Source organism: Hyla sarda, chromosome 11 (assembly GCF_029499605.1).
Source record: "Hyla sarda isolate aHylSar1 chromosome 11, aHylSar1.hap1, whole genome shotgun sequence".
In the NCBI taxonomy this organism is placed as follows: Eukaryota; Metazoa; Chordata; class Amphibia; order Anura; family Hylidae; genus Hyla; species Hyla sarda.
Window position 1 is genome coordinate 3,930,912 of NC_079199.1, and position 21,348 is coordinate 3,952,259.

At 45.5% G+C, this 21,348-nt stretch overlaps 1 protein-coding gene across 6 annotated transcripts in view; it reads right to left on the bottom strand.

Moving 5' to 3' along the window:
* Window positions 1-21,348, bottom strand: part of EML5 (EMAP like 5) — a 151,480-nt gene that overhangs the window by 47,940 nt on the left and 82,192 nt on the right. For all 6 annotated transcript variants that reach the window (XM_056545621.1, XM_056545622.1, XM_056545623.1 and 3 more), the window contains exons 5-9: window positions 12,595-12,780; window positions 12,246-12,381; window positions 8,917-9,118; window positions 3,093-3,230; window positions 1,001-1,257 (exon numbers count right to left, since the gene is read on the bottom strand). In XM_056545621.1, coding sequence (XP_056401596.1) covers window positions 1,001-1,257; window positions 3,093-3,230; window positions 8,917-9,118; window positions 12,246-12,381; window positions 12,595-12,780 — 919 coding nt within the window. The remainder of the gene's footprint in view (window positions 1-1,000; window positions 1,258-3,092; window positions 3,231-8,916; window positions 9,119-12,245; window positions 12,382-12,594; window positions 12,781-21,348) is intronic.

Genomic DNA, 21,348 nt, shown 5'->3' on the forward strand with positions numbered 1-21,348 from the left:
ACAGTTATTACTGTCCCCTCATCTCCCTGCATCACAGTTATTACTGTCCCCTCATCTCCCTGCATCACAGTTATTACTGTCCCCTCATCTCCCTAGGTCACAGTTATTACTGTCCCCTCATCTCCCTGCATCACAGTTATTACTGTCCCCTCATCTCCCCAGATCACAGTTATTACTGTCCCCTCATCTCCCCAGATCACAGTTATTACTGTCCCCTCATCTCCCTGCATTACAGTTATTATTGTCCCCTCATCTCCCCAGATCACAGTTATTACTGTCCCCTCATGTCCCCAGATCACAGTTATTACTGTCCCCTCATCTCCCCGGGTCACAGTTATTACTGTCCCCTCATCTTCCTGCATCACAGTTAATACTGTCCCCTCATCTCCCCAGATCACAGTTATTACTGTCCCCTCATCTCCCTAGGTCACAGTTATTACTGTCCCCTCATCTCCCCAGATCACAGTTATTACTGTCCCCTCATCTCCCCAGATCACATTTATTACTGTCCCCTCATCTCCCTAGATCACAGTTATTACTGTCCCCTCATCTCCCCAGATCACAGTTATTACTGTCCCCTCATCTCCCCAGATCACAGTTATTACTGTCCCCTCATCTCCCCGGGTCACAGTTATTACTGTCCCCTCATCTCCCCGGGTCACAGTTATTACTGTCCCCTCATCTCCCTAGATCACAGTTATTACTGTCCCCTCATCTCCCTGCATCACAGTTATTACTGTCCCCTCAATTCTTAGTCATTATGGCAAAAGTTTGTCAATGTTTTCCAAATGTTGCAAAACTACAACTCCCAGCGTATAGCTGTGAGGTCACAATGTGAACTGTAGTTTTAAAAGAGAACATGATATAGAGACTCTGAGAAACCTGTCGCAAATCTACAACTCCCATCATGCCCTGACAGCCGATGGGAATTGTAGTTTTCGAGGAGCCGGAGAGCGGCAGGATGGGGCACACTGGAGTCTCCTCCGGCCCGGGCACTGACCTGGCATCCTGTAGAACATTCTTTTGCCGCTTCCATCGTTGGTCTGCAGATATTTGCTGTCCGAGGACCAGTCCATGTGAGTGATGAAGGTCAGCGACCCCTGGCACTCGCCCACCTTCTTGTATCTCTGCACCACCCCGTAGACGTCCACGCAGCTGTCGTTGGAGCCAACGGCCAGGAAGTTTCCGTCCGGCGAGTACTTCAGCTCGTGGATGGCTTCCTTCCGGTCCTTGATGTGCACGACCTCAGTCATGTCCCTGGGGAGAGTCATACACGACAACTGATAGCGGACTTCTGGGGTACGAGTGTACCTATATCCTAATGGGGGCCCAGAACACTGCACCTTTTTGTTGGTGGCTTTGTGCAATCTAGTTATACAGGGGCAATTATCTACTGCCTCCTAATATTTTGGCACAACCTGCCCAAACATCAGCATACAATGCCCAAATAATGCCACTGCAGAGTGCCCAAATACCACCACAAGAGTGAGCTCCCTGCTGCGGCGGGATGGCCCTGTGCGTCTGCTCGTAGCAGTGCACCGCTATGAGCAGACACACAGTACTACCGCGCCGCAGCAGGGAGCTCGCTCGTGTGACTGCCCTTCAAGTGACCCTACCCTAAGGGTGTATTCACATGTACATTATCCCGCCCATGTTTAAAGGGGTACTCTTCCCCTAGACAATTATCCCCTATCCAAACAACTTATCTCCTATCTAAACGAATGCCGGGTGCTGCAGGGAGATCGCGGGGGTCCCCCTGCAGCACCCGATGTTCATTTGGAGTGTCGGATGCCACGGCCACGCCCCCTCAATGTAAGTCTATGGGAGGGGGCGTGGCAACATCACGCCCCCTCCCATAGACTTGCATTGAGGGGGCATGGCTGTGATGTCACGAGAGGGGGTGTGACTGTGACATCACGAACCACCACCCTGCATTGCCAGTCATCCGGCATGGAGTGAAGTTCGCTCCGTGCACCGGATGCCTGGAGTGCCACAGCCTAGATCGCGGGGGTCCCCAGCAGCATTGGGACCCCCACGATCAGACAACTTTGGATAGGGGATAAGATGCCTAGGGGCGGAGTACCCCTTTAGGGTCTATTCACACATACAGTATTCTGCGCAGATTTGATGCGCAGGATTAGAAGCGGTGCTCAGTCATTTAGTTTACATTGGAATCTGCAGCAGAAAATCGTGTGAATAGACCCTAAGGGTACGTTCACACGTGCGGATTTTCGCAGCGTATTTTGCTGTGGATCCGCCGCTGAAGGACCTCTACACGTTGCCTTTACATGTGCCTGTTCAGAGCAGCAATACGCCGCTACGAGCAGACACACTGCGATGAGCGAGTCACCGCTCGCATGCGCAGTATACTCGCACATTGAGGCAGCTCTCGGCCTAGCTCATTGAGCAGGGGAAGCGGCCGCGACGTGTGCGAGTACACCGCGCATGCACGGCGACTCGCACATCGCAGTGTATCTGCTCGGAGCAGCGTATTGCCGCTCCGAGCAGGCACATTTAAGGGAACCATACAGAGGTCCTTCAGCGGCGGAACTACGCTGTAAATCCGCACGTGTGAACATACCCTTAATGTGCAGGATTTGAAGCTGCAGATTTATGCTGCAGAGTTCGATGTATACTAAATGACTGAACACCGATTTAAATCTACAGCTTCAAATTCTGCACATCAAATATGCGCAGGATACAGTATGCGTGAATAGGCCCTAAAGCAGACTTGGAGCAGATTCAAACTGAATATTCATAAAAATTCAAAAGTGTTAAAAAAAATTTTTTAAATCTGCATCAAAATCCAAATCTTCCATTAAAATTCACATAAAAAATCCTGGATTTTCATGTAGAATTAAGATGTGGATTTTCTTGCCAAAAACATCTCAATTACTACTTTTTGTGAACGCACCCTAACATCCCATGGGTGCCCCTTACCCAGGAGGGAACCCTAAGAGGCCCTGGTGATGTGGAGCCCCTTCTCAGGTCAGACCCATCCCCCCTTTCCATGGGTGACCCTGTGACCCTACAGTAGCCTGGCACTGTCATTTATAGGCAGTGGGGGGCGGAGTGCTGTTTCGGGGACCCACCTGACTCTGAGTACAGTAAATGATCCGTCCTTCATGCCCAGCGCTAGGTGGATGCCGTCTGTACTGACAGCGGCGCAGCGGATGGGTTCCTCCATATTGCAGCGAGCGATGAGCGCGTGGTCCACCAGACTCCAGATCCTGCGGGTGTAAGGAGACAGTCAGTGAGGACGCCATTTATATCACAGGGCTGTACAGGACTACATCAGGTCAGTACGGGGCGGCCATGGAGGTTTATGGATGACAGACTAATATATTTAACCTGCGCTGATACACTGTAACAAACAGGAGTGGAGTGAGATTTCTGCCACCATGTTTAGCTCTGACTGTTCTCATTCTAACAACCCGTCTGCAGAAACAGCATAACATTGGATGGTACCGGATTTACCCCGCCATACTGTGTTATACATGGAAATAATAACCATACAGCACCTGATCACAAGTGCCATACATGACTGTACACAAGATAATAACAGTGTGTGGGTCATATACTGCTACAAAATCTGTACCCAAAAATATAACCGTACAGCGTCTAAGGAGCAGTGCCACAAAATGCTGAAACACTGTCATACAGCGCCTAAATAATACCAAAACAAACATACAGCGCCCAAATAATACCAAAACACTAACATACAGCACCCAAATAATACCAAAACACAAACATACCGCGCCCAAATAATACCAAAACAAACATACAGCGTCCAAATAATACCAAAACAAACATACAGCGTCCAAATAATACCAAAACAAACATACAGCGCCCAAATAATACCAAAACAAACATACAGCGCCCAAATAATACCAAAACACAAACATACCGCGCCCAAATAATACCAAAACAAACATACAGCGCCCAAATAATACCAAAACAAACATACAGCGCTCAAATAATACCAAAACACAAACATACTGCGCCCAAATAATACCAAAACAAACATACAGCGCCCAAATAATACCAAAACAAACATACCGCGCCCAAATAATACCAAAACACAAACATACCGCGCCCAAATAATACCAAAACAAACATACAGCGCCCAAATAATACCAAAACACTAACATACAGCACCCAAATAATACCAAAACACAAACATACCGCGCCCAAATAATACCAAAACAAACATACAGCGTCCAAATAATACCAAAACAAACATACCGCGCCCAAATAATACCAACACAAACATACAGCGCCCAAATAATACCAAAACACAAACATACCGCGCCCAAATAATACCAAAACAAACATACAGCGCCCAAATAATACCAAAACAAACATACAGCGCTCAAATAATACCAAAACACTAACATACAGCGCCCAAATAATACCAAAACAAACATACAGCGCCCAAATAATACCAAAACAAACATACAGCACCCAAATAATACCAAAACACAAACATACCGCGCCCAAATAATACCAAAACAAACATACAGCGCCCAAATAATACCAAAACAAACATACAGCGCTCAAATAATACCAAAACACTAACATACAGCGCCCAAATAATACCAAAACAAACATACAGCGCCCAAATAATACCAAAACAAACATACAGCGCCCAAATAATACCAAAACAAACATACAGCGCCCAAATAATACCAAAACAAACATACAGCGCCCAAATAATACCAAAACAAACATACAGCGCCCAAATAATACCAAAACAAACATACAGCGCCCAAATAATACCAAAACACAAACATACAGCACCCAAATAATACCAAAACACTAACATACAGCGCCCAAATAATACCAAAACAAACATACAGCGCCCAAATAATACCAAAACACAAACATACAGCACCCAAATAATACCAAAACACTAACATACAGCGCCCAAATAATACCAAAACACAAACATACAGCGCCCAAATAATACCAAAACACTAACATACAGCGCCCAAATAATACCAAAACACTAACATACAGCACCCAAATAATACCAAAACACTAACATACAGCGCCCAAATAATACCAAAACAAACATACAGCGTCCAAATAATACCAAAACACTAACATACAGCACCCAAATAATACCAAAACACTAACATACAGTGCCCAAATAATACCAAAACACTAACATACAGCGCCCAAATAATACCAAAACAAACATACAGCACCCAAATAATACCAAAACACTAACATACAGCCCCAAATAATACCAAAACAAACATACAGCACCCAAATAATACCAAAACACAAACATACAGCGCCCAAATAATACCAAAACACTAACATACAGCGCCCAAATAATACCAAAACACTAACATACTGTACAGCGCCCAAATAATACCAAAACAAACATACAGCGCCCAAATAATACCAAAACACAAACATACAGCGCCCAAATAATACCAAAACACTAACATACAGCTCCCAAATAATACCAAAACACTAACATACAGCGCCCAAATAATACAAAAACAAACATACAGTGCCCAAATAATACCAAAACAAACATACAGCGCCCAAATAATACCAAAACAAACATACAGCGCCCAAATAATACCAAAACACTAACATACTGTACAGCGCCCAAATAATACCAAAACACTAACACACAGTGCCCAAATAATACCAAAACACAATGCCCAATGCCACCATACAGTGCTGAAATAATACAACATACAGCGCCCAAATAATACAAAAACAAACATACAGTGCCCAAATAATACCAAAACAAACATACAGCGCCCAAATAATACCAAAACAAACATACAGCGCCCAAATAATACCAAAGCACTAACATACTGTACAGCGCCCAAATAATACCAAAACACTAACACACAGTGCCCAAATAATACCAAAACACAATGCCCAATGCCACCATACAGTGCTGAAATAATACAACCATACAGTGCCCAAATACACTGGGGCAAAAAATTATTTTGTCAGCCCCCAATTGTACAAGTTCTCCCCCTTATAAAGATGAGGCTGTAATTATCATCATGGGTTATAACCTCAACTATGAGACAGAATGAGAAAAAATCCATAAAATCACATTGTCTGATTTATAAAGAATTTATCCGCAAATTATGGTGGAAAATAAGTATTTGGTGAATAGGAAAAGTTCATCTCAAAACTTTGTTATATCCCCTTTGTTGGCAATGACAGAGGTCACATGTTTTCTGTCTTCACAAGGTTCTCACACACTGTTGCTGGTATTTTGGCCCATTCCTCCATGCAGATCTCCTCTAGAGCAGTGATGTTTTGGGGCTGTCACTGGGCAACACGGACTTTCAACTCCCTCCAAAGGTTTTCTATGGGGTTGAGATCTGGAGACTGGCTAGGCCACTCCAGGACCTTGAAATGCTTCTTATGAAGCCCCTCCTTCGTTGCCCGGGTGATGTGTTTGGTATCATTGTCATGCTGAAAGACCCAGCCACGTTTCATCTTCAATGCCCTTGCTGATGGGGGGAGGTTTTCCCTCAAAATCCCACGATACATGGCCCCATTCATTCTTTCCTTTACACGGATCAGTCGCCCTGGTCCCTTTGCCGAAAAACAGCCCCAAAGCATGATGTTTCCACCCCCATGCTTCACAGTAGGTATGGTGTTCTTTGGATGCTACTCTGCATTCTTTCTCCTCCAAACACAACGAGTTGAGTTTTTATCAAAAAGTTCTACTTTGGTGTCATATGACCATATGACATTCTCCCAATCCTCTTCTGGATCATCCAAATGATCTCTAGCAAACTTCAGACGGGCCCGGACATGTACTGGCTTAAGCAGGGGGACATGTCTGGCACTGCATGATTTGAGTCCCTGGCGGTGTAGTATGTTACTGATGGTAGCCTTTGTTACTTTGGTCCCTGCTCTCTGCAGGTCATTCACTAGGTTCCCCCCCATGTGGTTCTGGGATTTTTGCTCACTGTTCTTGTGATCATTTTGACACCACTGGATGAGATCTTGCGTGGAGCCCCAGATGGAGGGAGATTATCAATGGTCTTGTATGTCTTCCATTTTCTAATAATTGCTCCCACAGTTGATTTCTTCACACCAAGCTGCTTGGCTATTGCAGATTCAGTCTTCCCAGCCTGGTGCAGGTCTCCAATTTTGTTTCTGGTGTCCTTCGACAGCTCTTTGGTCTTGGCCATAGTGGAGTTTGGAGTGTGACTGTTTGAGGTTGTGGACAGGTGTCTTTTATAATGATAACAAGTTCAAACAGGAGCCGAGTGGAGGACAGAGGAGACTCTTAAGGGTAGGGTCACACATAACGGCCCCGCAGCGTATTTTAGCTGCAGATCCACCGGTGACCTGACCCATTTTGTACCTCCAGCTGTTGCCACCCCCGTTCCCCCACCTCGCTCTGCCCCTGGCCTGCTCGCAGCGGCAATCCGCCGATATGAGCAGCCACACAGAGGGCCTGTGAGTCGGCAAGTGCACTGCACATTAATGTACACTGCATATGGCCTCAACTCAGACATTGTGGAGCAGCCGCGATATCTGAGTAAACTGCACCACGATGTCAGAGTGCAATCGCCGACTCGCAGGCCCAGGGGTGGAGCGAGGCAGGGGAACAGGGGTGCCAAACGCTGGAGGCACAAAATGGGTTGGGTCACCGGCGGATCTGCAGAGTGAAATACACTGCGGATCCGTTACGTGTGACCCTACCCTTAAGAAGAAGTTACAGGTCTGTGAAAGAAAGAAATCTTGCTTGTTTGTAGGTGACCAAATACTTATTTTTTCATCATAATTTGCAAATAAATTCTTTATAAATCAGACAATGTGATTTTATGGATTTTTCGCATTCTGTCTCATAGTTGAGGTTATAACCTATGATGATAATTACAGCCTCATCTTTATAAGTGGGAGAACTTGTACAATTGGGGGCTGACTAAATACTTTTTTGCCCCACTGTAATACCAAAACACAATTCCCAATGCCACCATACAGTGCTGAAATAATACTACCATACAGTGCCCAATACTACCACACAATGCTGAAATAATGCTTCCATACAGTGCCCAAATAACACCAACATACAGTGGCCAACACCACCAATACAGTGCACGATACCGCCATTGAGTACCTAAATAATAACATATAGGGCCCAATACCATAATACAGGGCTGAAAAAATACTACCATACAGTGACCAAATAATATTGACTGACATACAATGCCCAAAACTACCATACAGTTCTTAATGCCACCATACAGTGCCCAAATAATATTGGCATACAGTGCCTAAATAATAATAAACAAAGTCCACATAATACCACCATACAGAGCCTAAATACTACCACCATACAATGCTGAATACATGAAATTATATCCCATACAGTGCCCAAATGTCAGCATAAGATGCCCAAATAATGACACCACAAAGTGTGTAAATACCCCCATACAAAGCTCAAATGTTACAACCACGCAGAGCTAAAATAATACAACTACATGGGGCTGAAATGTAACACCACCATACAGTGCAGGCCCTGGCTATGAGAACTGTGGGCCCTGCTGTAGGGTAGAGAATGGGGATGACTAACATAAGGATTACTGGCCCTTTAAGACCCAGCGGTGAGTTACAGCACATGACGCGCCAGACAGATAAAGTGAATGAAATGAGCTGCAGCTCTGGAGGGGCTGAATGCGCCGGCTCATTCCTTATGTCAATTTTATGCGGCTGATGGAACATTTTGACATGGAAATTAAGGAGGCCTTTACAGGAAACGGTCGTCTGAGCCGCGGCCATCTCCTGCTGGATCTAGGCCAATCCGCAAAAGATTCGGGGCCGCGCCAAAACTCATTACATTAAAAGCCTCTGAACGCCGACAACCAGAGTCTCCGATTCTCCTGACTCAGCATCCATATAGACGGCACAGACCTGACTGATCGGTCGTCGCTCCCCGTAATGGCCAGCGGTTTTGTTGGGTGGACGGCCAGGGCCCAGAGCTCGCCCTCACAGTGTCCCTGCATGATCAGGAAAGGTTTATTCCTCTCGTGCACCACCACCTCGAAGATCTCGCTATCCTGCGTCCCCACCAGGATGTGGTCTCCCCGCCAGCACACACTCCGCACCGATAAACCTGCAGGTGGAAAAAAGGAGGCAGCATTACAGGGGTACAAAAACGTATTCGATAACAGCGCCACCTGGTGGTCAAACTAATAAGAACTCCAATTGGAGGAGCTCTAACTAACACAACGCCTACAATAGGAGCGCAACACTATTCCACCTGTGTGTGTTGTGCTGCAATTTGGCTGTGCTGCCTTGTAAGCTGTAATGCTGCCCAAACTAAGTTTGCTTTTCCAAAGTCTTGAATGTCAATTAAAACAAAGCTCTTAAAGGGGTACTCCGGTGGGAAAAAGATTTTTTAAATTAACTGGTGCCTGAAAGTTAAACAGATTTGTAAATGACTTCTATTGTAGCTGTATGCTACAGAGGAAATTCTTTTCTTTTTGAATTTCTTTTTTGTCTTGTCCACAGTGCTCTCTGCTGACATCTCTGTCCATGTCAGGAACTGTCCGGAGCAGCATAGGTTTGCAATGGGGATTTTCTCCTGCTCTCCTGCTCTGATACGGGCATCAGGTGTCACCAGAGTCTTTGGCCTTCCGGGTATGCTGGGAGTTGTAGTTTTTCAACAGCCAGAACACTGGTTAGAAAATTCTGGCTTAAAGGAGTACTCCACTGTATGCTCCACAGGAAGTTGTGCAGTTCTTTCCAGTCTGACCACAGTGCTCTCTGCTGACACCTCTGTCCATGTCATGAACTGCCCAGAACAGGAGAAAATTCCCATAGTAGACCTCTCCTGCTCCGGACAGTTCCTGACACGAACAGAGGTGTCAGCAGAGAGCACTGTGGTCAGACTGGAAAGAAATACACAACTTCCTGTGGAGCATGCAGCAGCTGATAAGTACTGGAATGATTAATTTTTTTTTATAGAATTAATTTACAAATCTGTTTAACTTTCTGGCACCAGTTGATTGAAAAAAAAAAAAAGTTAAAGGGGTACTCCAGAGAACTTCTCACACACCTGACCGCTAGTTACACCGTGACACATCACATACCTGTCTAGAGATGTCACCATAACAAATATTTAGTGGAAAATCTGGGTAGGAGACTGATGCACATGGCAATGTAATGGCGGCTGTTTTGGTGGTCACCCAGCTTTGCCGGATCAGGCTTGGGTGTCAATCGGAGGCTCGGATGATTTCCATCCTCTTTTCTGGCCATCATTGGGAGTATGTCTGATATATACGCCGGGAGCTTTCCACTTTCCATATGGTAAATATAGGCAGCAGGCGCTGTGTGAACGCTGACCTACTGAATGCAGAGTGCAGAGTGTGGGCCGTGTTGTGGCCGCAGGGAGTGTGTGAGCTCAGACCCCCCTGGGCTGTTTGTTTGCTGCCATCTGTATTGTGATATAGAATTGGGTCAGTGGAGAAGTAGGATCTGACGCTCAGTAAATTCTCCAGCATTTACAGGAACTGCGGCCGCATCAATTCTCATGGAGGTGAAGAGACGGCGCGCGCGAGAGCACATAGGGGGGCTGGGGGGAACCATACAGACCCAGTATAGAGGATCTAGCTATGTATTCTGTACAGGTATAGACTCCTATACAGTGGACCTCAGACCATGTGCCCGCACTTATGACTGCGCCAGCTGCACCAACTGAGTCGTCATCCATCAAACGCTGTCACATCGGACGCACTTTTTAGAAATTTCCGATTGTTTTCGGATATCTACGACGTGTTCTCTGGGGTCCGTGATTCCACTGATGATCATCCATGCACAGAACTGTCCATGGCAGTGTTTCCCAACCAGAGTTCCTCCAGCTGTTGCAAAACTACAAATCCCAGCATGCCCAGACAGCCTACACTACCTTATACAGAGAGGGTCCTTATATTAGAGCAGTGCATTCTAACCATGGCGCCTCCAGCTGTTGTAAAACTACAACTCCCAGCATGCTTTGACAGCCTACACTACCTTATACAGAGAGGGTCCTTATATAAGAGCAGTGCATTCTAACCAGGGTGCGTCCAGTTGTTGCAAAACTACAAATCCCAGCATGCTTTGACAGCCCACACTACCTTATACAGAGAGGGTCCTTATATTAGAGCAGTGCATTCTAACCAGAGTGCCTCCAGCTGTTGTAAAACTACAAATCCCAGCATGCCTTGACAGCCTACACTCCCTTATATAGAGTCCTTATATTAGAGCAGTGCATTCTAACCATGGTGCCCCCAGCTGTTGCAAAACTACAACTCTCAGCATGCCTGGACAGCCAAAGGCTGTCCGGGCATGCTGGGAGTTGTAGTTTTGCAATAGCTGGAGGCACCCTGATTGGGAAACAGTGGTCCATGGGAAAGTTGGCGACAAACAATATGGCTGCCGATGCTGCTGCAGCAGGGATTGTCACGTAGTGTACGTCACAGGCGCTATCCCTCTGCACAGCCATTGCTGAAATGTTCACATGATGGAATTTCCGACTTCCGAGCAGATTTCAGCGGAAAAATTCAGCCGCGGAAATCCCAATTCTGGACTCCGTCGAAAGAACTGAAATGTCAATTCTTTTGGTGGATCTACTTGGAAATTCATTGCCGTTTATGGATACAGTGTATTACCAAGCAGTCCTAGCGCCAGCGGCATATTCTGCTGACACGCGCTTCTTGTGGAACGTCCGCCCCGTGCGTTACAGATGAACATCCCGCAAATATTCTGCCGTATGAATATAGCCTTACAGTGCATGAGGGCAGAGTATACATCGCCATCACTGTTCTTTTAACTCTAGACCAGTGTTTCCCAACCAGGGTGCCTCCAGCTGTTGCAAAACTACAACTCCCAGCATGCCTGGACAGCCGTTGGCTGTCCGGGCATGCTGGGAGTTGTAGTTTTGCCACAGCTGGAGGCACCCTGGTTGGGAAACACTGCTCTAGACGATTTTTGGCTGGGTAACAAAAAAAAACACAGTCACACTACGTGGCTGACGCTGCTGCATTGCACCCAAGGTAAATAAATCCGACAGGTGGCCATAACTGTGACCCCACGATCCAAGGTGAAATTTTCTGATGCGAAGCAGTGCTCTCCACACAGTGCGACAAAGAGAATTTTTCTCCTGGTTGCGCAAATTCTGTTGAAGGCAAAATCCCAGCCTAAAAGGTTAAACTGCTGTGACTGTTCCTTTAAGAGTGTGCGCGCCGCCGCCATGACAGTACCTTTATATCCTTGGTCTGTTTCCCTGAGATCAATAACAGTAATAGGCTTAAAGTTTAAATCCCACAGTCGCACGCAGCCGTCTCGTCCGCCAGTGGCAAATCCCTCCTCGCAGGCGTTCATGCTGAAGATCCCTGCCTGGAAGGGAAGGGGTTAATGGATTAGTGGGGGGGGGAGATTTCCTGGTATCCCCCTGTAGGATCAGAGCTCGGATACCTAGAGATTTCCTGGTATCTCAGTATATAGGACCGTCCCTTTTAGGATTTCTCGGTGATTTGTCCTAGGGGACACTACTGGCTTTTATAAAGGACTATATTTCCCAGCATGCCCGGTGTTCATCTAGAGACTCACCGTGTGCGCCCCTTGGATTGTCCGGGCGAGGTTCATCCCCTTCCACACGTAGATGTCACCGTTCAGCGCTCCGGAGTAGGTCACCTCGTCCCTCGCACACGCCAGGCACAATATGGTCTGCAGGTCACCCGTCTTTCCGAAAACACCGCGCTTCGGTGTCAGTGAATTCCCACACATGCTCCAGAACTGAGGGAGAGAAAGGACACCACCAGATATAGATTTTATTATTTTAGTATTTTTAAATCACTGTTGTCCCATCTGAGAACAATAGATATATTCACCTGTCCTACAGTCATCTCTCCTCTCCTGACATGGCTGATAACAGAGAACAATAGATTATATTCACCTGTCCTACAGTCACCTCTCCCCTCCTGACATGGCTGATAACAGAGAACAATATATATATTCACCTGTCCTACAGTCACCTCTCCTCTCCTGACATGGCTGATAACAGAGAACAATAGATATATTCACCTGTCCTACAGTCACCTCTCCTCCTGACATGGCTGATAACAGACAACAATAGATATATTCACCTGTCCTACATTCACCTCTCCTCTCCTGACATGGCTGATAACAGAGAACAATAGATTGTATTCACCTGTCCTACAGTCACCTCTCCTCTCCTGACATGGCTGATAACAGAGAACAATAGATATATTCACCTGTCCTACAGTCCCCTCTCCTCTCCTGACATGGCTGATAACAGAGAACAATAGATATATTCTCCTGTCCTACAGTCACCTCTCCTCTCCTGACATGGCTGATAACAGAGAACAATAGATATATTCACCTGTCCTACAATCACCTCTCCCCTCCTGACATGGCTGATAACAGAGAACAATAGATTGTATTCACCTGTCCTACAGTCACCTCTCCTCTCCTGACATGGCTGATAACAGAGAACAATAGATTGTATTCACCTGTCCTACAGTCACCTCTCCCCTCCTGACATGGCTGATAACAGAGAACAATAGATATATTCTCCTGTCCTACAGTCACCTCTCCTCTCCTGACATGGCTGATAACAGAGAACAATAGATTATATTCACCTGTCCTACAGTCACCTCTCCTCCTGACATGGCTGATAACAGACAACAATAGATATATTCACCTGTCCTACAGTCACCTCTCCTCTCCTGACATGGCTGATAACAGAGAACAATAGATTATATTCACCTGTCCTACAGTCACCTCTCCTCTCCTGACATGGCTGATAACAGAGAACAATAGATATATTCACCTGTCCTACAGTCACCTCTCCCCTCCTGACATGACTGATAACAGAGAACAATAGATTGTATTCACCTGTCCTACAGTCACCTCTCCCTCCTGACATGGCTGATAACAGAGAACAATATATATATTAACCTGTCCTACAGTCATCTCTCCTCTCCTGACATGGCTTATAACAGAGAACAATAGATTATATTCACCTGTCCTACAGTCACCTCTTCTCTCCTGACATGGCTGATAACAGAGAACAATAGATTATATTCACCTGTCCTACAGTCACCTCTCCCCTCCTGACATGGCTGATAACAGAGAACAATAGATTATATTCACCTGTCCTACAGTCACCTCTCCTCTCCTGACATGGCTGATAGAGAAAAATAGATTATATTCACTTGTCCTACAGTCACCTCTCCTCTCCTGACATGGCTGATAACAGAGAACAATAGATTATATTCACCTGTCCTACAGTCACCTCTCCTCTCCTGACATGGCTGATAACAGAGAACAATAGATTATATTCACCTGTCCTACAGTCACCTCTCCTCTCCTGACATGGCTGATAACAGAGAACAATAGATTATATTCACCTGTCCTACAGTCACCTCTCCTCTCCTGACATGGCTGATAACAGAGAACAATAGATATATTCACCTGTCCTACAGTCACCTCTCCTCTCCTGACATGACTGATAACAGAGAACAATAGATATATTCACCTGTCCTACAGTCACCTCTCCTCTCCTGACATGACTGACAACAGAGAACAATATATATATTCACCTGTCCTACAGTCACCTCTCTCCTCCTGACATGACTGATAATAGAGAACAATAGATTGTATTCACCTGTCCTACAGTCACCTCTCCCCTCCTGACATGGCTGATAACAGAGAACAATAGATATATTCACCTGTCCTACAGTCATCTCTCCTCTCCTGATATGGCTGATAACAGAGAACAATAGATATATTCACCTGTCCTACAGTCACCTCTCCTCTCCTGACATGGCTGATAATAGAGAACAATAGATATATTCACCTGTCCTACAGTCATCTCTCCTCTCCTGACATGGCTGATAACAGAGAACAATAGATTGTATTCACCTGTCCTACAGTCACCTCTCCCCTCCTGACATGGCTGATAACAGAGAACTATAGATATATTCACCTGTCCTACAGTCACCTCTCACCATGTCACCATATATACAGATTTCATGTGCAGCCAGGACATTATCTATATATTATATTATGAAATCAGTGGTGGCCCCTTAGTTCTCCACATTTCCCCATCTTCCATTTGGGGATCACATGGTCTAAACAATCGGGGCCCAGGAAAATGATTGGGTTCCTTGTATGTATGGTAATGGGGCTCTAAGGCAGCAGGGAGGGGCCCCTTTTCTAGGTTTAGGTTAAGGAATAGGATGCACCGAAGGCTGTCAGGGCATGATGATGGGAGGATGATGGGATGATGACTGGATGATGATGATGGGATGATTATGGGATGAGGATGATGATGATGATGATGGGATGATGATGATGGGATGATGATGATGGGATGATGATGATGGGATGATGATGATGGGATGATGATGAGAGGATAATGGGATGATGATGGGAGGATGATGGGATGATGATGATGATGGGATGATGATGATGGGATGAGGATGGGATGAGGATGATGGGATGAGGATGAGAGGATAATGGGATGATGATGGGAGGATGATGGGAGGATGATGAGAGGATGATGAGAGGATGATGGGAGGATGAGTGGAGGATGATGGGATGATGATGGGAGGATGATGGGAGGATGATGGGAGGATGATGATGATGGGAGGATGATGATGATGGGAGGATGATGATGATGGGAGGATGATGATGAGATGATAATGGGAGGATGATGAGAGGATAACGAGATGATGATGGGAGAATGATGATGGGATGATGATGGGAGTTGTTGTTTCCATAAACAGCTAAACAGTCAGAGGGTGTAGACTCCTAGTAGCTGCAGACGTCGTCCTCTATAAGAATTCATCAGGTCTGAGAGAAGCGTCGGCCCCGCGGTAATTACTTTAAGTGACTGAATAAGAACTAAATGGATTAGAGTCCACAAAGCCTGCGCCGCGCGGTGGAGCCGAGCCGGCACTGTGCCCAAACTAACCCTTCAATTACACCGCGAAGACGGATCAATTCTGAGGGTGAAGGGGACGTCAGATGTTTTATCTGCTCCACAAAGTCATCGATCTCCAGGAAGACGGACAAAGGCAACCAGGATCGGATACACCAGGAGGGGGATACCAAGGGGCGCAGACAACCAGGGATACAGGGGACAGGATCAGGTACACCAGGAGGGGGGATACCGAGGGGTGCAGACAACCAGGGATACAGGGGACCGGATCAGATACACCAGGAGGGGGATACCGAGGGGCATAGACAACCAGGGATACGAGGGACAGGATTGGATACACCAGGAGGGGGATACTGAGGGGCGCAGACAACCAGGGATACAGGGGACAGGATCAGATACACCAGGAGGGGGATACCGAGGGGCGCAGACAACCAGGGATACGAGGGACAGGATCAGGTACACCAGGAGGGGGGATACCGAGGGGTGCAGACAACCAGGGATACAGGGGACCGGATCAGATACACCAGGAGGGGGATACCAAGGGGCGCAGACAACCAGGGATACAGGGGACAGGATCAGATACACCAGGAGGGGGATACCGATAGGGCATAGACAACCAGGGATACGAGGGACAGGATTGGATACACCAGGAGGGGGATAATGAGGGGCGCAGACAACCAGGGATACAGGGGACAGGATCAGATACACCAGGAGGGGGATACCGAGGGGCGCAGACAACCAGGGATACAGGGGACAGGATCAGGTACACCAGGAGGGGGATACCGAGGGGTGCAGACAACCAGGGATACGAGGGACAGGATTGGATACACCAGGAGGGGGATAATAAGGGGCGCAGACAACCAGGGATACAGGGGACAGGATCAGATACACCAGGAGGGGGATACCGAGGGGCATAGACAACCAGGGATACGAGGGACAGGATTGGATACACCAGGAGGGGGATACTGAGGGGCGCAGACAACCAGGGATACAGGGGACAGGATCAGATACACCAGGAGGGGGATACCGAGGGGCGCAGACAACCAGGGATAAGAGGGACAGGATCAGATACACCAGGAGGGGAATACCGAGGGGCGCAGACAACCAGGGATACGGGGGACAGGATCGGATACACCAGGAGGGAGATACCGAGGGGCGCAGACAACCAGGGATACAGGGGACAGGATCGGATACACCAGGAGGGGGATCCCGAGGGGCGCAGACAACCAGGGATACGAGGGACATGATCAGATACACCAGGAGGGGGATACCGAGGGGTGCAGACAACCAGGGATACGAGGGACAGGATCGGATACACCAGGAGGGGGATACCGAGGGGTGCAGACAACCAGGGATACGAGGGACAGGATCGGATACACCAGGAGGGGGATACCGAGGGGCGCAGACAACCAGGGATACGAGGGACAGGATCAGATACACCAGGAGGGGGATACCGAGGGGCGCAGACAACCAGGGATACAGGGGACAGGATCAGATACACCAGGAGGGGGATACCGAGGGGTGCAGACAACCAGGGATACAGGGGACAGGATCAGATACACCAGGAGGGGGATACCGAGGGGTGCAGACAACCAGGGATATGAGGGACAGGATCGGATACACCAGGAGGGGGATACCGAGGGGCGCAGACAACCAGGGATACGGGGGACAGGATCAGATACACCAGGAGGGAGATACCGAGGGGCACAGACAACCAGGGATACGAGGGACAGGATCAGATACACCAGGAGGGAGATACCGAGGGGCACAGACAACCAGGGATACAGGGGACAGGATCAGATACACCAGGAGGGGGATACCGAGGGGCACAGACCCCAGAATAGCTGTGACTGTCATGTAAGATCATATGTCTGATTACAAAGTAATTATATTATATCAGTGATGTCATACAGGGGGCTGGGCTGTGATCACATGTCATATATTACTATTATATTATATCAGTGATGTCATACAGGGGGCGGGGCTGTGATCACATGTCATTATATTACTATTATATTATATCAGTGATGTCATACAGGGGCGGGGCTGTGATCACATGTCATATATTACTATTATATTAAATCAGTGATGTCATACAGGGGGCGGGGCTATGATCACATCATTATATTACTATTATATTATATCAGTGATGTCATACAGGGGGCGGGGCTGTGATCACATGTCATTATATTACTATTATATTATATCAGTGATGTCATACAGGGGGCTGTGATCACATGTCATTATATTACTATTATATTATATCAGTGATGTCATACAGGGGGCGGGGCTGTGATCACATGTCATTATATTACTATTATATCAGTGATGTCATACAGGGGGCGGGGCTGTGATCACATGTCATTATATTACTATTATATTATATCAGTGATGTCATACAGGGGGCTGGGCTGTGATCACATGTCATATATTACTATTATATTAAATCAGTGATGTCATACAGGGGGCGGGGCTGTGATCACATGTCATTATATTACTATTATATTATATCAGTGATGTCATACAGGGGGCGGGGCTGTGATCACATGTCATTATATTACTATTATATTATATCAGTGATGTCATACAGGGGGCGGGGCTGTGATCACATGTCATTATATTGCTATTATATTATATCAGTGATGTCATACAGGGGGTGGGGCTGTGATCACATGTCATTATATTACAATTATATTATATCAGTGATGTCATACAGGGGGCGGTGCTGTGATCACATGTCATTATATTACTATTATATTATATCAGTGATGTCATAGGGGGCGGGGCTGTGATCACTTGTCATTATATTACTATTATATTATATCAGTGATGTCATACAGGGGCGGGGCTGTGATCACATGTCATTATATTACTATTATATCAGTGATGTCATACAGGGGGCGGGGCTGTGATCACATGTCATTATATTACTATTATATTATATCAGTGATGTCATACAGGGGGCTGGGCTGTGATCACATGTCATATATTACTATTATATTAAATCAGTGATGTCATACAGGGGGCGGGGCTGTGATCACATGTCATTATATTACTATTATATTATATCAGTGATGTCATACAGGGGGCGGGGCTGTGATCACATGTCATTATATTACTATTATATTATATCAGTGATGTCATACAGGGGGCGGGGCTGTGATCACATGTCATTATATTGCTATTATATTATATCAGTGATGTCATACAGGGGGTGGGGCTGTGATCACATGTCATTATATTACAATTATATTATATCAGTGATGTCATACAGGGGGCGGTGCTGTGATCACATGTCATTATATTACTATTATATTATATCAGTGATGTCATAGGGGGCGGGGCTGTGATCACTTGTCATTATATTACTATTATATTATATCAGTGATGTCATACAGGGGCGGGGCTGTGATCACATGTCATTACATGTGATATAATATAATAGTAATATAATGACATGTGATCACAGCCCCGCCTCCTGTATGACATCACTGATATAATATAATAGTAATATAATGACATGTAATCACAGCCCCGCCCCCTGTATGACATCACTGATATAATATAATAGTAATATAATGACATGTGATCACAGCCCCTCCCCCATGACATCACTGATATAATATAATAGTAATATAATGACATGTGATCACAGCCCCACCCCCGTATGACATCACTGATATCATATAATAGTAATATAATGACATGTGATCACAGCCCCGCCCCCTGTATGACATCACTGATATAATATAATAGTAATATAATGACATGTGATCACAGCCCCCTGTATGACATCACTGATATAATATAATAGTAATATAATGGCATGTGATCACAGCCCCCTGTATGACATCACTGATATAATATAATAGTAATATAATGACATGTGATCACAGCCCCGCCTCCTGTATGACATCACTGATATAATATAATATAATGACATGTGATCACAGCCCCGCCCCCTGTATGACATCAATGATATAATAGTAATATAATGACATGTGATCACAGCCCCGCCTCCTGTATGACATCACTGATATAATATAATAGTAATATAATGACATGTGATCACAGCCCCACCCCCTGTATGACATCACTGATATAATATAATAGTAATATAATGACATGTGATCACAGCCCCTCCCCCATGACATCACTGATATAATATAATAGTAATATAATGACATGTAATCACAGCCCCACCCCCCGTATGACATCACTGATATCATATAATAGTAATATAATGACATGTGATCACAGCCCCGCCCCCTGTATGACATCACTGATATAATATAATAGTAATATAATGACATGTGATCACAGCCCCCTGTATGACATCACTGATATAATATAATAGTAATATAATGGCATGTGATCACAGCCCCCTGTATGACATCACTGATATAATATAATAGTAATATAATGACATGTGATCACAGCCCCGCCCCCTGTATGACATCAATGATATAATAGTAATATAATGACATGTGATCACAGCCCCGCCTCCTGTATGACATCACTGATATAATATAATAGTAATATAATGAAATGTGATCACAGCCCCACCCCCTGTATGACATCACTGATATAATATAATAGTAATATAATGGCATGTGATCACAGGCCCCTGTATGACATCACTGATATAATATAATAGTAATATAATGAAATGTGATCACAGCCCCACCCCCTGTATGACATCACTGATATAATATAATAGTAATATAATGGCATGTGATCACAGCCCCCTGTATGACATCACTGATATAATATAATAGTAATATAATGACATGTGATCACAGCCCCGCCTCCTGTATGACATCACTGATATAATTTAATAGTAATATAATGACATGTGATAACAGCCCCGCCCCCTGTATGACATCACTGATATAATATAATAGTTATATAATGACATGTGATGACATCACTGATATAATAGTAATATAATGACATGTGATCAAAGCTCCACCCCCTGTATGACATCACTGATATAAAATAGTAATAAAATGACATGTGATCACAGCCCCACCCCCTGTATGGCATAACTGATATAATATAATAGTTATATAATGATATGTGATCACAGCCCCGCCCCCTGTATGACATCACTGATATAATATAATAGTAATATATCATACAGGAGGCGGGGCTGTGATCACGTCATTATATTACTATTATATTATATCAGTGATGTCATACAGGGGGCAGGGCTATGATCACATGTTATTATATTACTATTATATTATATCAGTGATGTCATACAGGAGGCGGGGCTGTGATCACATGTCATATATTACTATTATATTAAATCAGTGATGTCATACAGGGGGCGGGGCTATGATCACATGCTATTATATTACTATTATATTATATCATTGTCATACAGGGGGCAG